Source organism: Stegostoma tigrinum, chromosome 4 (genome assembly GCF_030684315.1).
Source record: "Stegostoma tigrinum isolate sSteTig4 chromosome 4, sSteTig4.hap1, whole genome shotgun sequence".
Lineage (NCBI taxonomy): Eukaryota > Metazoa > Chordata > Chondrichthyes > Orectolobiformes > Stegostomatidae > Stegostoma > Stegostoma tigrinum.
The window spans coordinates 81356301-81371375 of NC_081357.1; the positions used below are offsets into that span (position 1 = coordinate 81356301).

The window sequence follows — 15075 nt, forward strand, 5'->3', positions numbered from 1 at the left end:
TCACCTCAAACCTATGCCCTCTAGTTTAAGATGCCCTTATCCTGAAGATAAGACCTTGGCTATTCACCAATCCATGCCCCTCATGATTTTATAAACCTCTGCAAGGTCACCTCTTGACCTCTGATGTTCCAGGGAAAACAGCCCCAGCCTATTCAGCCTCTCTCTACAGCTCAAGTCTGGCAATATCCTTGTAAATCTTTTCTGAACCCTTGCAAGTTTCACAACATCCTTCCTATAGCAGGGAGACCAGAATTGCATACAGCATTCTAAAAGTGGACTAACCAATATCCTGGACAGCCACAACATGATCTCCCAACCCCTATACTCGATATGTTGACTGTTCAGCAACTCTCCCTCGGATCCTACCATTGATTGCAAAGTCCTGCCCTGATTTACCTTTTCAAAATGCAGCCATCTGCCACTCCTTTACCCATTGGGTCCACCTGATCAAGGTTCCATTGTACAGGGGGGTTCTGTTATAACTGTATTCCAGCACAATACTGTGTTATAAAAAATCATGCTATGTAAATAACCGGGCCTTTGGGAAAAGCAGACTACCTAAAAGGCATAATACAAAGGATAGCACTGCTGTCAGCAGCTGCTTAGACAGGTTGGTCTGACTGTGACAGCAGCTTCGCTGCTCATTCGCAGATTGACACAACTGTCTTCGCTACTTCCAAAAAGTGCAGAATAGTGACCCAGGTGTCCCGGTCAATATTTACTCCTTAGTCAGCAACACAATGACAGATTGTCTGGTCATTACTACATCGTTGTTTGTGTGAGAATATGGTGTGAAAATTAGCTGCTATATTTTCTACAATGACTGCACTTCAAAAATACTTGAGTGGCTGTCGAACTCTTATTAAACATCCTGATGTTGTCAAAGATGCAAGCCTTTGTAAACAAGATAATCCAGGTTCAAGTCCTGCCTCAGAATTCAATGGCCCGGGAAGGTACATTCACAATCTGGCTAAAAAGATCAAGTATCAATCGGCAAATTCTTTCAACACTGCCAGTAGCAGACTGTAAGGTTGGAGAGATTCCCAGTCAGCGATGTATCTAAAAGAACACTGGAGACTCTATACCACTAACCTCAGTTCCAGACTGCGGCATATACACATGCGCATGTTCCCATAGCAATTCAGACTCCTCCAGCAATCTTATCACCACATGAAAAGGGTATCGAAGGATATGGAGCAAAGGTGGAAACATCAAGTTGAAACATAAGTCAACCATGATCTGACTAAGCACTTAAATATTCGGCTGGAACCTTCTGTTGCACCTGGGTCCTGTGCCTCAGCAGTGTTTCCTTTCAAGCTAAGTTAGATATACTGTTTTACACTCTCCCCTGCACCCTACTTTTCCTGACAATAGACCTGTTGGCTTCTTACTTTTAATGAAGACCAACAGGGAGAATTTCTCTGGAACTCTCAGAATCATAACATTGTACTAGTACACTGGAGGTATCACTAGCAAAGAACTGACGGCAGGATGCCTATTCGATGGAATTGCATTGTAGCCAACACAAGTTCGCATTTTAGAAATAGCGTTTCCCTATTCGCCAATAGTGTTATAGCCAACTTGTGTTGTTGGGACATGCATTGTAACAGAACTCCCTGTACTCTGAAGTGATCATCTTTGCTGGCCACTGCACTTCCAATTTTGCTGTTATCTGCAAACTTACTAATCATACTTCCTACACTCACATTTAAATCATTATCAATGACAAAAAACAGTGGACCCAACACTAATCCTTGCAGCACACTGCTGGTCACAGGTTTTCAGTCTGAAAAGCAATCCTCCACCACCACTCTGTCTTCTATTTTCAAGCTAGATCTGTATCTAAATGGCTAGTTCTCCCTGTATTCCATGTGATCTAATCTTGCCAACCAGTCTACGACAAGAAACATTATTTATATATGGATTTCAGTAAGGCATTTGACAATGGCTACTGCCCTGCCTTCAATCTTCATCGTTACTTCTTCAATAAAACTCAATCAAGTTAATGAGACAATTTCCCATGCACAAAGCCATGTTGACTATCCCTAATCAGTCCTTATCAGACTCATCAGTCTGTAGTTCTCTGGCCTTTCCTCATCATCTTTCTTAAATAAAGGCACCATGTCAGCCAACCTCCAATCTTCCAGCAACTCACCTGGGGTTATCGATGATACAAATATCTCAGCAAGGGACCCAACTATCATTTGCCTAGCTTCCCACATAACGCTAGGATACACTGGATCAGATTCTAGGGATTTATCCACCTTTATGTGTTTTAAGACATCCTGCATCTCCTCCACTTTAGTTTGGATGTTTTTCAAGATATCACCATTTATTTCTGCAAGTTCTCTTCATCCATTTAGGCGACCTGGCCGTCTTTAAAAGGGACACTATTCTCTCCCTAGTTACTCTTTTGTCCTTAACGTATTTATAGAATCCCTTTGGATTCTCCTTAATCCTATTTGCCAATGCTATTTCATGTCCCCTTTCCGCCTTCCTGATTTCCCTCTTAAGTATACTTCTACTGCCTTTACACTCTTTTGTAGGAATTTACTCGACCCTTGCTGTCTATACATCTGCTTCCATCTTTTCCTTGACCAAAACCTCAATTTTTCTAGTCATTCAGCATTCCCTATACCTACCAGACTTGCCCTTCACCCTGACAGGAATACACTGTCTCTGGTCTCGTTATCTCACTTTTGAAGGCTACCCATTTTTCAGCAGTCCCTTCATCCGCAAATTTCCACCACCAAGTTCTTGCCCAATACCATAGAAATTGGCCTACCTCCAGTTTAGAACATGTAGATCTGGTCTATCCTTTTCCATCACTATTTTGAAACTAATAGAATTATGGTAACAGGCCCCAAAGTGCTCCTCTACTGACACTTCAGTCACTTCACCTGCCCTTCCCCCAGAGTAGGTCAAGTTTTGCGCCTTCTCTGTGGGGCACATCCACATACTGAATCAGGGAATTTTCTACATACTTAAATTCCTCTCCATCCAAGCCCTTAATACTGTGGCAGTCCAAGGCTATGTTTGTAAAGTTAGAATTCTCTACCATTACCAACCTATCATTCTTACTGAGATAACCGAGATCTCCTTACAAATTTGTTTTCCAATTTCCCTCCAACTATTTGGGAGTAGGGGTGGGGGCGGGGGAGGTGGTGAAAGAAAGAAGCTTTATAGCATTTAAACCCTGGAACATTGAACTGCCAGTCCTGGCTATCCCTGCGCCACATCTCTAATTGCTGTGGTATCTCAGTCCCACGTTCCCAACCCAAGCCCTGATTTCATCTGCCTTACCTGTTAGGTCTCTTGCATTAAAATAAATTCAGTTTATTTTATCAGTCCTACCTCCTTGCCTGCTTTGCTCCCAAACTGTTTAATTTGCTCATTTTCCCAACTATACCAGTCGATGCTCCTCATGTCCCAAACCCTCCCCCAGGTCATTTCTACCCCAGAAGAGATTCCAATGATTCAAAAATGTGAATCCTTCTCCCCTGCACCAGATCCTCAGCCATGCTTTCATCTGCACTATTCTCCTATTCCTACTGTCACTAACCTATGGCATTGGGAATAATCCAGATAGTACTACCCTTGCAAACCTACTTTTTAAATTCATATCTAACTTCCTAGATTTTCTCCTCCTTAGTCATTAGTTCCAATGTGAACAATGACCTCCTGCTGGTTGCTCTCCCCTTTTAGAATAATCTGCATTGTCTGTGAGATATTCTTGATCCTGACACCAGGAAGGAAACACACTATTCTGATGTTTCATTGAGGGCGGGAGAAATGCCTGTTTGTGCTTCTAAGAGTTGCCTATTGTAATCGATTGCTTGGAAGCTGACGTATCCTTTGTTACATTAGAGCCAGTCACCATACCAGAAATTTGGCTGTGAGTGCTTTATTCCCCTGGCAGTCCCTCACTTCCTGCATTTTCCTAAACAGCATATTTGTGAGATGGGGATAGCCGCAGGAGGCTCCTGCATTACATGCATTCCTCTCCTGCCTTTTCTGGAGGTAAGGCGTGTATCTGCAGTTTTACTCCTTCCCTCAACTGCCATCCAACACACCTCCTAGCTCCTGTAATTTCTTCGTTGCTTCTAACTGCTGGCCCAACTGAGCCATGTGATCTGATAGGATTAGCACCCAAACACACTTGCTGCAGGCATAATCATCAGTAACATGGAAACTCTCCCTAATCTCCCACATCCGATGGTAAGAGCACATCACTCTACCCAGGGCCAACTTTGCACTTTAACAATCTACAGTCCCAGAAAACAGCCCAGTCATGCCGCTCTAAAAACACTGCTCCACACTATGTATCTTTTTTTATTTTTAAAATTTAATCAAAAGACAGATCTTATTAAAATATACAATCAAATAAAAACCCCAATTGCCTCACTAATATAACCTTACTGCATTTTTATTGTAAATCTACCCTTTAAGAATACCACTTAACCACTCCCCTGCTATGAGCTCCCCCACACAAGTTTCTTCAAGGTCAGCTGTGTAATTGAAGAAGCAACTAAAGATGTTTGGGTGTGGGACACTAAGCTGAGGAACCCCTGCAACTATATCCTATTTTGGAAACGATTGGCCTCCAACAAAACCATCTTCCTTTGTGCTAGGAATGACTCCAACCAAAGCTTTCCCTCTGGTGCTCACTGAATTAAATTTTAGTAGGGCTCCTTGGTCAAATGTACCTGGATGAAAATGCTAACTATTCTTATCTCACTTTTCGGATGCTACTTTCTTGTTCACATTTGGACCATGGCTGCAATGAAGTTTGGAGTCAAATGCTCCTAACAGAGTCCAAAATGAGCATCGATCAACAGCTTACTACTGAATAGGCCTAGATTGGACAGATCCAGTTTTTTTGTGGACAATCTTCCACATTTTTCAGTGTATGCAGCAGTACTGAAAATTATTAGCATCCAGAATCAATGTTGAGGACTTCCAAGCCACTTCCACCTCCGCCCCCAACGGTAAACCACTGTGCCACCATCTCAGGTGGGTCTGTTCTGCTGGTGGGAAAGGACATACCAAAGAATGAGTTTTTAGGCACTTTGAATCTTACCTTACAGGCAATCCTATCAGTATGATTAATTCAGATGTTGTGTAACTAGTCCATGGTCATCTGTCCAATCTTTGCACGCCTTCCAATATTAGTGAAAGGGACTGGCAAGATTGACTGGGCAAGGTGTGTTTTGTGTCCTTCCGGTTTTATTGTTATATGTGTTGCAGCTTGATAAAGCAGATTGGTGTGCTAGGCCATTACAAAGGAGAGTTAGGAGTTAAATACATTGTTGAAAGTCTGGACCACATTTAGGACACACCGTGTAAGGGCAGCAGATTTTCTTGTGCAACAGGCCTGAGACAATTCTAAATATATAATTCTGAAGTTATGGATAGTGGTCTAAACAGGCAACAGGATAAAACATATTCATCAGTATTGCTGCATGCAAGCACTGTAGCTGTACTTAAACTTGACTTAAGATTAAAAATGGTAACAGGAACTGGATGACCCCCTCAAGTCAGATTAGACTGCACAGATATACCTATTGGAGGAAGGGAAGAGAATTAAGTTTCAAAATTCAAACTGCTACATACCGTCATAAAAACCTGCTGCCAAATATTCATGTTCACCTGTAGGCATCCAGTCAAGGCAGAAACATTGTCCACATTGTGAGGAACCACTAAACTGGACTGATCCAATCTCCAGAATTACAGTACATTGAACCTGCAAAGTAATAATGTCTTGTGATTTTTAAAAACACTAGGCTGATTTGTGACAGATCTCTTTTTTAATCAGTTTAATCCTTCTTCTAGGTAAAAGGTTCAACTAAATTAATTACCTTACATATGACTGGCCCTGGAATAGATGAACCTATAAAAATGAAAAACAAGATTTATCATAATGAAAAATATCAGACAATCTGACAAATACCACAAAGAACTGTATTTATTGCATTTAGTATCTAAACAATGTATAGATGTATTTTAAATTAGACAGCCACTAACAAAAAAAAATTATATCCAAATTTTTAATGAGCACAGGACATACTTTTAAGCCAGTGTGGCTGAATTTAGCAATTGTGCTTCCATATCAGCTCCTTTTTGTTAAAAATATTTTCACCAACTTTATCATCAGAATTCCTGTTTGAGGTGCTCCTTTTATACAAACATTTAAATTGCTTAACATTTGCAGATTTCTATATGATATTAGACCCTTAAAATTTAAGAGGTATTTACACATACACTGATGTGAACATGGGCCTTTCAAGAGCTAGTCAATTTGATGTTGCAGCAGAAGAAACTGGATTTATTTTAGATAATACTTTAATAACCTTTGCAGTTGACTGCCAATAAAACATGACTAGCACTGCATCTTAATTAAAATTGGTCTATATTTGCGGTAAAAATAAGGGTAAAGTTATCAATAGTCATTTATTTATAGAAGTGGACAGCAACTTCCAGCACAGATATATCATCTTACATTTATGCAGTACAGTTGCATAAGAAAACACCCCTTCATAGGCACATTACAAAACAAAGTATGCCACTCAGTTTAAGATTGCATGAGGTGATCAAATGTTTGGTCAGAGGTAGGCTTTAAGAAGTGTCTTAGCACAGCAAGACAGACTGGTGCAACAGTCTAATTCCAGAAACGGGTACCTCGACTCAGATAAAAGCAAAATACTGTGGGGGTGGAAATCTGAAAGAAAAACAGGAAGAGCTGCAGAAGCTTAGCATGTCTGGCTGCATCCGTGGAGAGGAAAACAGAGTTAACGTTTTGAGTCCAGCGTGACTCTCCTCTGGAATTGCTCCAAAGATGAAAAATACCTGACTCACAACACTTTCTACATTAAGCATATGTTCACCTGCACATCTGCCAATGTAGTATACTGTATCCACTGTACCCGGTGTGGCTTCTTCTACATTGGGGACACCAAGCGGAGGCTTGGGGACCGTTTTGCAGAACACCTCTGCTTGGTTCGCAATAAACAACTGCACCTCCCAGTCGTGAACCATTTCAACTCCCCCCTCCCATTCCTTAGACGACATGTCCATCCTCGGCTTCCTGCAGTGCCACAATGATGCCACCCGAAGGTTGCAGGAACAGCAACTCATATCCCGCTTGGGAACCCTGCAGCCCAATGGAATCAATGTGGACTTCACAAGCTTCAAAATCTCCCCTTGCCCCACTGCATCCCAAAACCAGTCCAGTTCGTCCCCTCCCCCCACTGCATCACAAAACCAGCCCAGCTCACCCCGCCTCCCCAACTTGTTCTTCCTCTCACCTATCCCCTCCTCCCACCTCAAGCCGCACCTCCATTTCCCACCTACCAACTTCATCCCGCCTGCTTGACCTGTCCGTCCTCCCCAGACTGACCTATCCCCTCCCCACCTACCTTCTCTATACACGAGTTTAGAAGGATGAGAGGGGATCTGATTGAGACGTATAAGATAATTAAAGGATTGGACACTCTGGAGGCAGGAAGCACGTTTCCGTTGATGGGGGAGTCCAGAACAAGAGGACACCGTTTAAAAATAAAGGGTAGGCCATTTAGAACAGAGTTGAGGAGAAACTGCTTCACCCAGAGAGTGGTGGATATATGGAATGCTCTGCCCCAGAAGGCAGTGGAGGCTAACTCTCTGGATACTTTCAAGAAAGAGATAGATAGTGCTCTTAAAGATAGTAATCAAGGGTTATGGGGATAAGGCAGGAACAGGATACTGATTGTGGATGATCAGCCATGATCATAATGAATGGTGGTGCTGGCTCGAAGGGCCGAATGGCCTACTCCTGCACCTATTGTCTATCCATCTTCAGTCTGCCTCCCCCTCTCTCCCTATTTATTTCAGAACCCTCTCCCCATCCTCCTCTCTGATGAAGGGTCTGGGCCAGAAACGTCAGCTTTTGTGCTCCCGAGATGCTGCTTGGCCTGCTGTGGTCATCTAGCTACACACTTTGTTATCTTGGAATCTGCAGATCCCATTATCTCTTGATCACAACAATAATTGTTGTTTTTGCCACAGTTGTTGCCAAATTGTGGAGTTTCTGCAGTGCTTTGTTTTTAACTCAACAGAGGTAAGTCAACTTACTCCCAACAGGGAGACTATTAAAACTGGGGATCCACTAGAGGCCTGAATTAGACATGTACAAATACCACAAAAGGGTTACAGACAGGGTAGATTCTAGTGATGGGAGGAGGAATGCTAAGGAAGTATCTGAAAATGATGAGGATTTTAAAATCAAGATGTTACTTGATCTGGACGCCAATGTAGGTCAGCAAGTACAAGGACGAAAGACAAATATGACTTGCTATGAATTAAGATATGGGCAACTGAATTTTGAATGATTACAAGTTTACTGAGGTTACAGAATGTGAGAAAGCAACCAGGAGAGCACTGGAATTGTCTTGTTTACAAGTGGAAAGAACCATAAATGAGACCTTGAGCAGCAGAAGAGTCGAGACAGGGTGAAACCAGGTGACTTTATGGAGATGGAAAAGTGATTTTAGTGGCCTTAACGGTAAAGAAATGAGGAAATTCTTGTATAAAATGCTCTGCTCCTCCACAAGCTTCACTCTGATGGTGGGTCACCTAGATGTGACATTACAGAGGCAGGGTGGATCAGTGGTTAGCACTACTGCCTCACAGCACCAGGGACCTGGGTTTGATTCCAGTCTCATGTGACTATGTCTGCAGAGTCTGCACTTTCCCATATTATCTGCGTGGGTTTCCTCTGGGTGGTCTGGTTTCCTCCCACAGTCCAAAGATGTGCATGTTAAGCAAACTGGCCATGCAAACTTGCCCATAGTGTCCAGGGATGTGCAGGTTAAGTGTATTAGCCATGGGAAATGCAAGGTCACAGGGATAGGGTAGGGAGGTGGGTCTGGTTTGGATGCTGTTAGAAGGGCCAGTATGGACTTGATGGGCAGAACAGCCTGCTTTCATACTGTAGGGATTCTATGAAGGACTATATAACATACAGTATCATAAGTGATATATACCATACAGTATACAATATTACACTGTCCCTCCAGTTGTTTTGTCCCTTGATAGCCAAGAATCTATTCATCACTAAATTAACACAGGCTAATTGTTTGGCAAAGTAGCACCATAATCTAGAAAACACATTGTATGTTTCAATTTGCATGCATTAAGCAAGCTGCAATGAGAAGTATTTCTAGATTTCAGGTCAGACATCCTCAAACATTAAAAGACTGACTTGCTTTCTGTTACCAGTGCCAAATCATTTAAGAAATATGGTGAATAAACTACAAGCTCAAATTATTGTACATAACTCATCAAATATTGGAAATAGGGCTCTTTGAAAACATTGCTCTACTCAGCAGAAAGTGGGCAGTTAAAACTGCCCAAGATAATAAAATGTGAGGCTGGATGAACACAGCAGGCCAAGCAGCATCTCAGGAGCACAAAAGCTGACGTTTCGGGCCTAGACCCTTCATCAGAGAGGGGGATGGGGAGAGGGAACTGGAATAAATAGGGAGAGAGGGGGAGGCGGACCGAAGATGGAGAGTAAAGAAGATAGGTGGAGAGAGTATAGGTGGGGAGGTAGGGAGGGGATAGGTCAGTCCAGGGAAGACGGACAGGTCAAGGAGGTGGGATGAGGTTAGTAGGTAGATGGGGGTGCGGCTTGGGGTGGGAGGAAGGGATGGGTGAGAGGAAGAACAGATTAGGGAGGCAGAGACAGGTTGGACTGGTTTTGGGATGCAGTGGGTGGGGGGGAAGAGCTGGGCTGGTTGTGTGGTGCAGTGGGGGGAGGGGACGAACTGGGCTGGTTTAGGGATGCAGTAGGGGAAGGGGAGATTTTGAAACTGGTGAAGTCCACATTGATACCATTAGGCTGCAGGGTTCCCAGGTGGAATATGAGTTGCTGTTCCTGCAACCTTCGGGTGGCATCATTGTGGCAGTGCAGGAGGCCCATGATGGACATGTCATCTAGAGAATGGGAGGGGGAGTGGAAATGGTTTGCGACTGGGAGGTGCAGTTGTTTGTTGCGAACTGAGCGGAGGTGTTCTGCAAAGCGGTCCCCACTGAGCCACACTGAGCCCTGCCGCATCTTCACCATCCCCCCAAACCTCCCACTGACTGAGGACGAACGGTCAGTCCTTAGCAAGGGGCTCACCTTTGTCCCCCTACAACCACACATCAACGAATACCAGTCACGGTTGGACATAGACGGCGGAAAAACTGCTCTTCGCCTCCATGCCTACTTCTTCAACCGGGAACCTAACCCTCCTTCCACTGACCCCTTCACCCGCTTCCAACACAAGTCCTCCTCCTGGACACCACCCCCAGGCCTCCTACCCTCCCTCGACCTCTTCATCTCCAACTGCCGTCGAGACATTAACCGCCTCAACCTCTCCACCCCTCTCACCCACTCCAACCTCTCCCCCGCAGAACGGGCAGCCCTCCGCTCCAACCCCAACCTCACCATCAAACCCGTAGACAAGGGTGGCGCAGTGGTAGTATGGCGCACTGACCTCTACATCGCCGAGGCCAGACGCCAACTCTCCGACACCACCTCCTACCGCCTCCTCGATCATGACCCCACACCCGAGCACCAAACCATCATCTCCAACACCATTCATGACCTCATCACCTCAGGGGACCTCCCACCCACAGCCTCCAACCTCATTGTTCCCCAACCCTGCACGGCCCGTTTCTATCTCCTTCCCAAAATCCACAAACCTGCCTGCCCTGGTCGACCCATCGTCTCAGCCTGCTCCTGCCCCACCGAACTCATCTCCACCTATCTGGACTCCACTTTCTCCCCTTTGGTCCAGGAACTCCCCACCTACGTCCGTGACACCACCCACGCCCTCCACCTCCTCCAGGACTTCCAATTCCCTGGCCCCCAACACCTCATATTCACCATGTACGTCCAGTCCCTGTATACCTGCATTCCGCATGGAGATGGCCTCAAGACCCTCCGCTTCTTCCTGTCCCGCAGGCCCGACCAGTCCCCCTCCACCGACACTCTCATCCGCCTAGCTGAACTCGTCCTCACACTCAACAACTTCTCTTTTGACTCCTCCCACTTCCTACAGACTAAGGGGGTGGCCTTGGGCACCCGCATGGGCCCCAGCTATGCCTGCCTCTTTGTAGGTTACGTGGAACAGTCGCTCTTCCGCACCTACACAGGCCCCAAACCCCACCTCTTCCTCCGGTACATTGACGACTGTATCGGCGCCGCCTCTTGCTCCCCAGAGGAGCTTGAACAGTTCATCCACTTCACCAACACCTTCCACCCCAACCTTCAGTTCACCTGGGCCATCTCCAGCACAACCCTCACCTTCCTGGACCTCTCAGTCTCCATCTCAGGCAACCAGCTTGTAACTGATGTCCATTTCAAGCCCACCGACTCCCACAGCTACCTAGAATACACCTCCTCCCACCCACCCTCCTGCAAAAATTCCATCCTCTATTCCCAATTCCTCCGCCTCCGCCGCATCTGCTCCCACGATAAGACATTCCACTCCTGCACATCCCAGATGTCCAAGTTCTTTAAGGACCGCAACTTTCCCCCCCACAGTGATCGAGAACGCCCTTGACCGCGTCTCCCGTATTTCCCGCAACACATCCCTCACACCCCGCCCCCGCCACAACCGCCCTAAGAGGAACCCCCTCGTTCTCACACACCACCCTACCAACCTCCGGATACAACGCATCATCCTCCGACACTTCCGCCATTTACAATCCGACCCCACCACCCAAGACATTTTTCCATCCCCACCCCTGTCTGCTTTCCGGAAAGACCACTCTCTCCGTGACTCCCTTGTTCGCTCCACACTGCCCTCCAACCCCACCACACCCGGCACCTTCCCCTGCAACCGCAGGAAATGCTACACTTGTCCCCACACCTCCTCCCTCACCCCTATCCCAGGCCCCAAGATGACATTCCACATTAAGCAGAGGTTCACCTGCACATCTGCGAATGTGGTATACTGCATCCACTGTACCCGGTGCGGCTTCCTCTACATTGGGGAAACCAAGCGAAGGCTTGGGGACCACTTTGCAGAACACCTCCGCTCAGTTCGCAACAAACAACCGCACCTCCCAGTTGCAAACCATTTCCACTTCCCCTCCCATTCTCTAGATGACATGTCCATCATGGGCCTCCTGCACTGCCACAATGATGCCACCCGAAGATCCCAAAACCAGTCCAACCTGTCTCTGCCTCCCTAACCGGTTCTTCCTCTCACCCATCCCTTCCTTCCACCCCAAGCCGCACCCCCATCTACCTACTAACCTCATCCCACCTCCTTGACCTGTCCGTCTTCCCTGGACTGACCTATCCCCTCCCTACCTCCCCACCTATACTCTCTCCACCTATCTTCTTTACTCTCCATCTTCGGTCCGCCTCCCCCTCTCTCCCTATTTATTCCAGTTCCCTCTCCCCATCCCCCTCTCTGATGAAGGGTCTAGGCCCGAAACGTCAGCTTTTGTGCTCCTGAGATCTGCTTGGCCTGCTGTGTTCATCCAGCCTCACATTTTATTATCTTGGAATTCTCCAGCATCTGCAGTTCCCATTATCTCAGTTAAAACTGGCCAGGTGACTTATTGACCAACATTTCACTGGCTTCTATCTTCAATCTTTTTTTGAGTAGGCAGTAAAGTCACCTATTCAAAACACAAACTTGGGATCTGAAAACACATCATCTAGACCAACTGCAATATTAAACAAGTGAATGAAAAAGGGGAAACTGTTGTGGCTTCTCTGCCAGACAAAGTTGGCAGGAAGAGAATCTGCATCCAGATTAGGTCCAAACAGAAACAGGTCTGTTGCAATGAGATAGAACATAGAGCAGTACTGCAGAGGAACAGACCCTTTGTTCCACTATGTCGGTGCAGATCATGTTGCCATTCTAAACTAACACCAGCTACGTGCACATTGTCAACAGCCCTGTCTGTCATGTACCCCCTCAACGTTATTATTGAGTCTGTCTATCACCTCCTTGACAGCATGTTCCAGAAACCTACCACTCTTTAAAAAAAAATGTCCTAATAAAGCTTTTTTAAAGCTTTCTCCTCTCACTTTCAACCTACGGCCCTTATTATTTGATATTTGTACCCTGACTTTGGCTATCCATGTCTCTCACAATTTCTAATCAAGTTACCACCAGCCTTCGATGCTCGAATGAAAACAATCCAAATTGTCCTTACAGGCATCATCTTTTGCACCCTTTCTAAAACCACCACACCATTCCTACAATGTGGTGACTAGAATGGCGCACAATCCTCAAATGCAGTCTAACTAAAGGCCCTGACTAAAGACATACAGCTGCAACAGGATTTACCAACCTCTCAGTGGTGCAGTGGTTAGCACTGCAGCCTCACAGCACCAGGGAGCCAGGTTCGATTCCAGCCTCGGGCAACTGTCTGTGTGGAGTTTGCACATTCTCCCCGTTTCTGCGTGGGTTTCCTCCAGTTTCCTCCCACAGTCCAAAGATGTGCAGGCTAGGTAGATTGGCCATGCTAAATTGCCTGGGGTGCGTGGGTTATGGGGGATGGGTCAGAGTCTGGGTGGGATGTTTCAAGGGGCGGCGTGGACTTGTTGGGCTGAAGGGCCTGTTTCCACATGTAGGGAATCTAATCTAATCTAATCTAATCTATATTCAATGTCCTAACTGATGAAGGTTAAGCATTCACCTTCTTTACCACCTTATCCACTTGTGTTGCCACTTTCAGGAAGCAATGGACTTGTACCCCAAGATCCCTCTTTATATCAATGTTGCTAAGGGTTCTGCCATTTACTGCGCACTTTCCTCTTGCATTTGACCTTACAAGCTGTATCAGCTCACGCTTGTCTGGATTAAACTCCACCTGCTATTTCGCGATCCAACTGTCAATATCCTGCCGTATCCTTTGATAACCTTCTTCACTATCCACAACTCTATCCATGTTTGTGTTATCTGTAAACTTACTAACCAGACCAACTGTATTTTCACCTAAATTATTTACATAGCTTCCAAGCACAGAGGTCCAGGCACTGACCCTTGAGGAACGCCAATGGTCATAAGCTTCCAGTCAGAAAAATACCACCCCCCATAATTATCCTGTCTTCCTATGGCCAAGCTAATTCTGTATCCAACTGGCCAACTCACCATGTCACTTAATCTTCTGGACCAGCCTACCATGAGAGACCTTGTTAAATACTTCAGTAAAAGTCTATACAGACAACATTCACTGGTCTACCTTCAATCATTTATGTGACTTGCTCAAAATATCCAATCACATCTGTAAGATAAGACCTTACTGCATAAAGCCACGTTGATTAATAAGCTTATTCTTCTCCAAATGCGAGTAAATCCTGCTTCTAAAGAATCTTCTCCAATAACTTCCCTACCACTGATGTAAATAATTTCCTGGATTATTCCTGTTGCCCTCCTTAAACAAAGGTACAACTTTGGCTATTCTCCTGTGTAAGGTTCTTTAGTAGATTTGTAGCTCGGGTTGTGGATGTTATGGCTGGTTCGCTCACCGAGCTGCAGCGATTGTATCTTTCTTATTCCCAAAATCTACACATATATCCTCACTGGATGAAGCTCTTCATCGGAGGCTGCACTGATGATGTTATCCAGCAGGGTAATGAAACGTCTGCAAACTAACAAATCAGCTCAGCAAGCGAACCTAACACAATATTCTCCAGTCTACCAGGACTTCAGGTGTGGTTAATGAGGATACGAAGATCTCTGCCAAACCTCCAGCAATCTCCTCTCTGGCCTCTTTCAGTATCCTGTGATAGACCCTATCCGGCCCTGAGGATTTATTTAACAATGTTTGAGATGCTCGACATGATGTCCTCCCTAATATCAACATGGCCCAGGATACCAACTTACCCCATAATAACTATCATTATCAATATCCCTCTGTTCGGTGAATACCAATATGAAGTACTCTTTGATCTTACCTACGTCTTCTGGCTCCCCACATAAACTCCTTGAGTGGGCACATCTTTTCACTAGCTACCTTTCTGCTCTTCGTATGTATAAAATGCCTTGAGATTCTCCTTAATTCTATTTGCCAAGGACATTTCAT

The 15075-nt window shown here is 45.4% G+C and overlaps 1 protein-coding gene across 5 annotated transcripts in view; it reads right to left on the reverse strand.

The window, feature by feature from the left end:
• gtf3c2 (general transcription factor IIIC, polypeptide 2, beta) overlaps positions 1-15075 on the reverse strand; it is a 223644-nt gene that overhangs the window by 141343 nt on the left and 67226 nt on the right. For all 5 annotated transcript variants that reach the window (XM_059645478.1, XM_059645479.1, XM_059645476.1 and 2 more), the window contains 2 exons: positions 5859-5890; positions 5614-5743 (listed from right to left, as the gene is read on the reverse strand). In XM_059645478.1, the coding sequence (XP_059501461.1) occupies positions 5614-5743; positions 5859-5890 (162 nt within the window). The remainder of the gene's footprint in view (positions 1-5613; positions 5744-5858; positions 5891-15075) is intronic.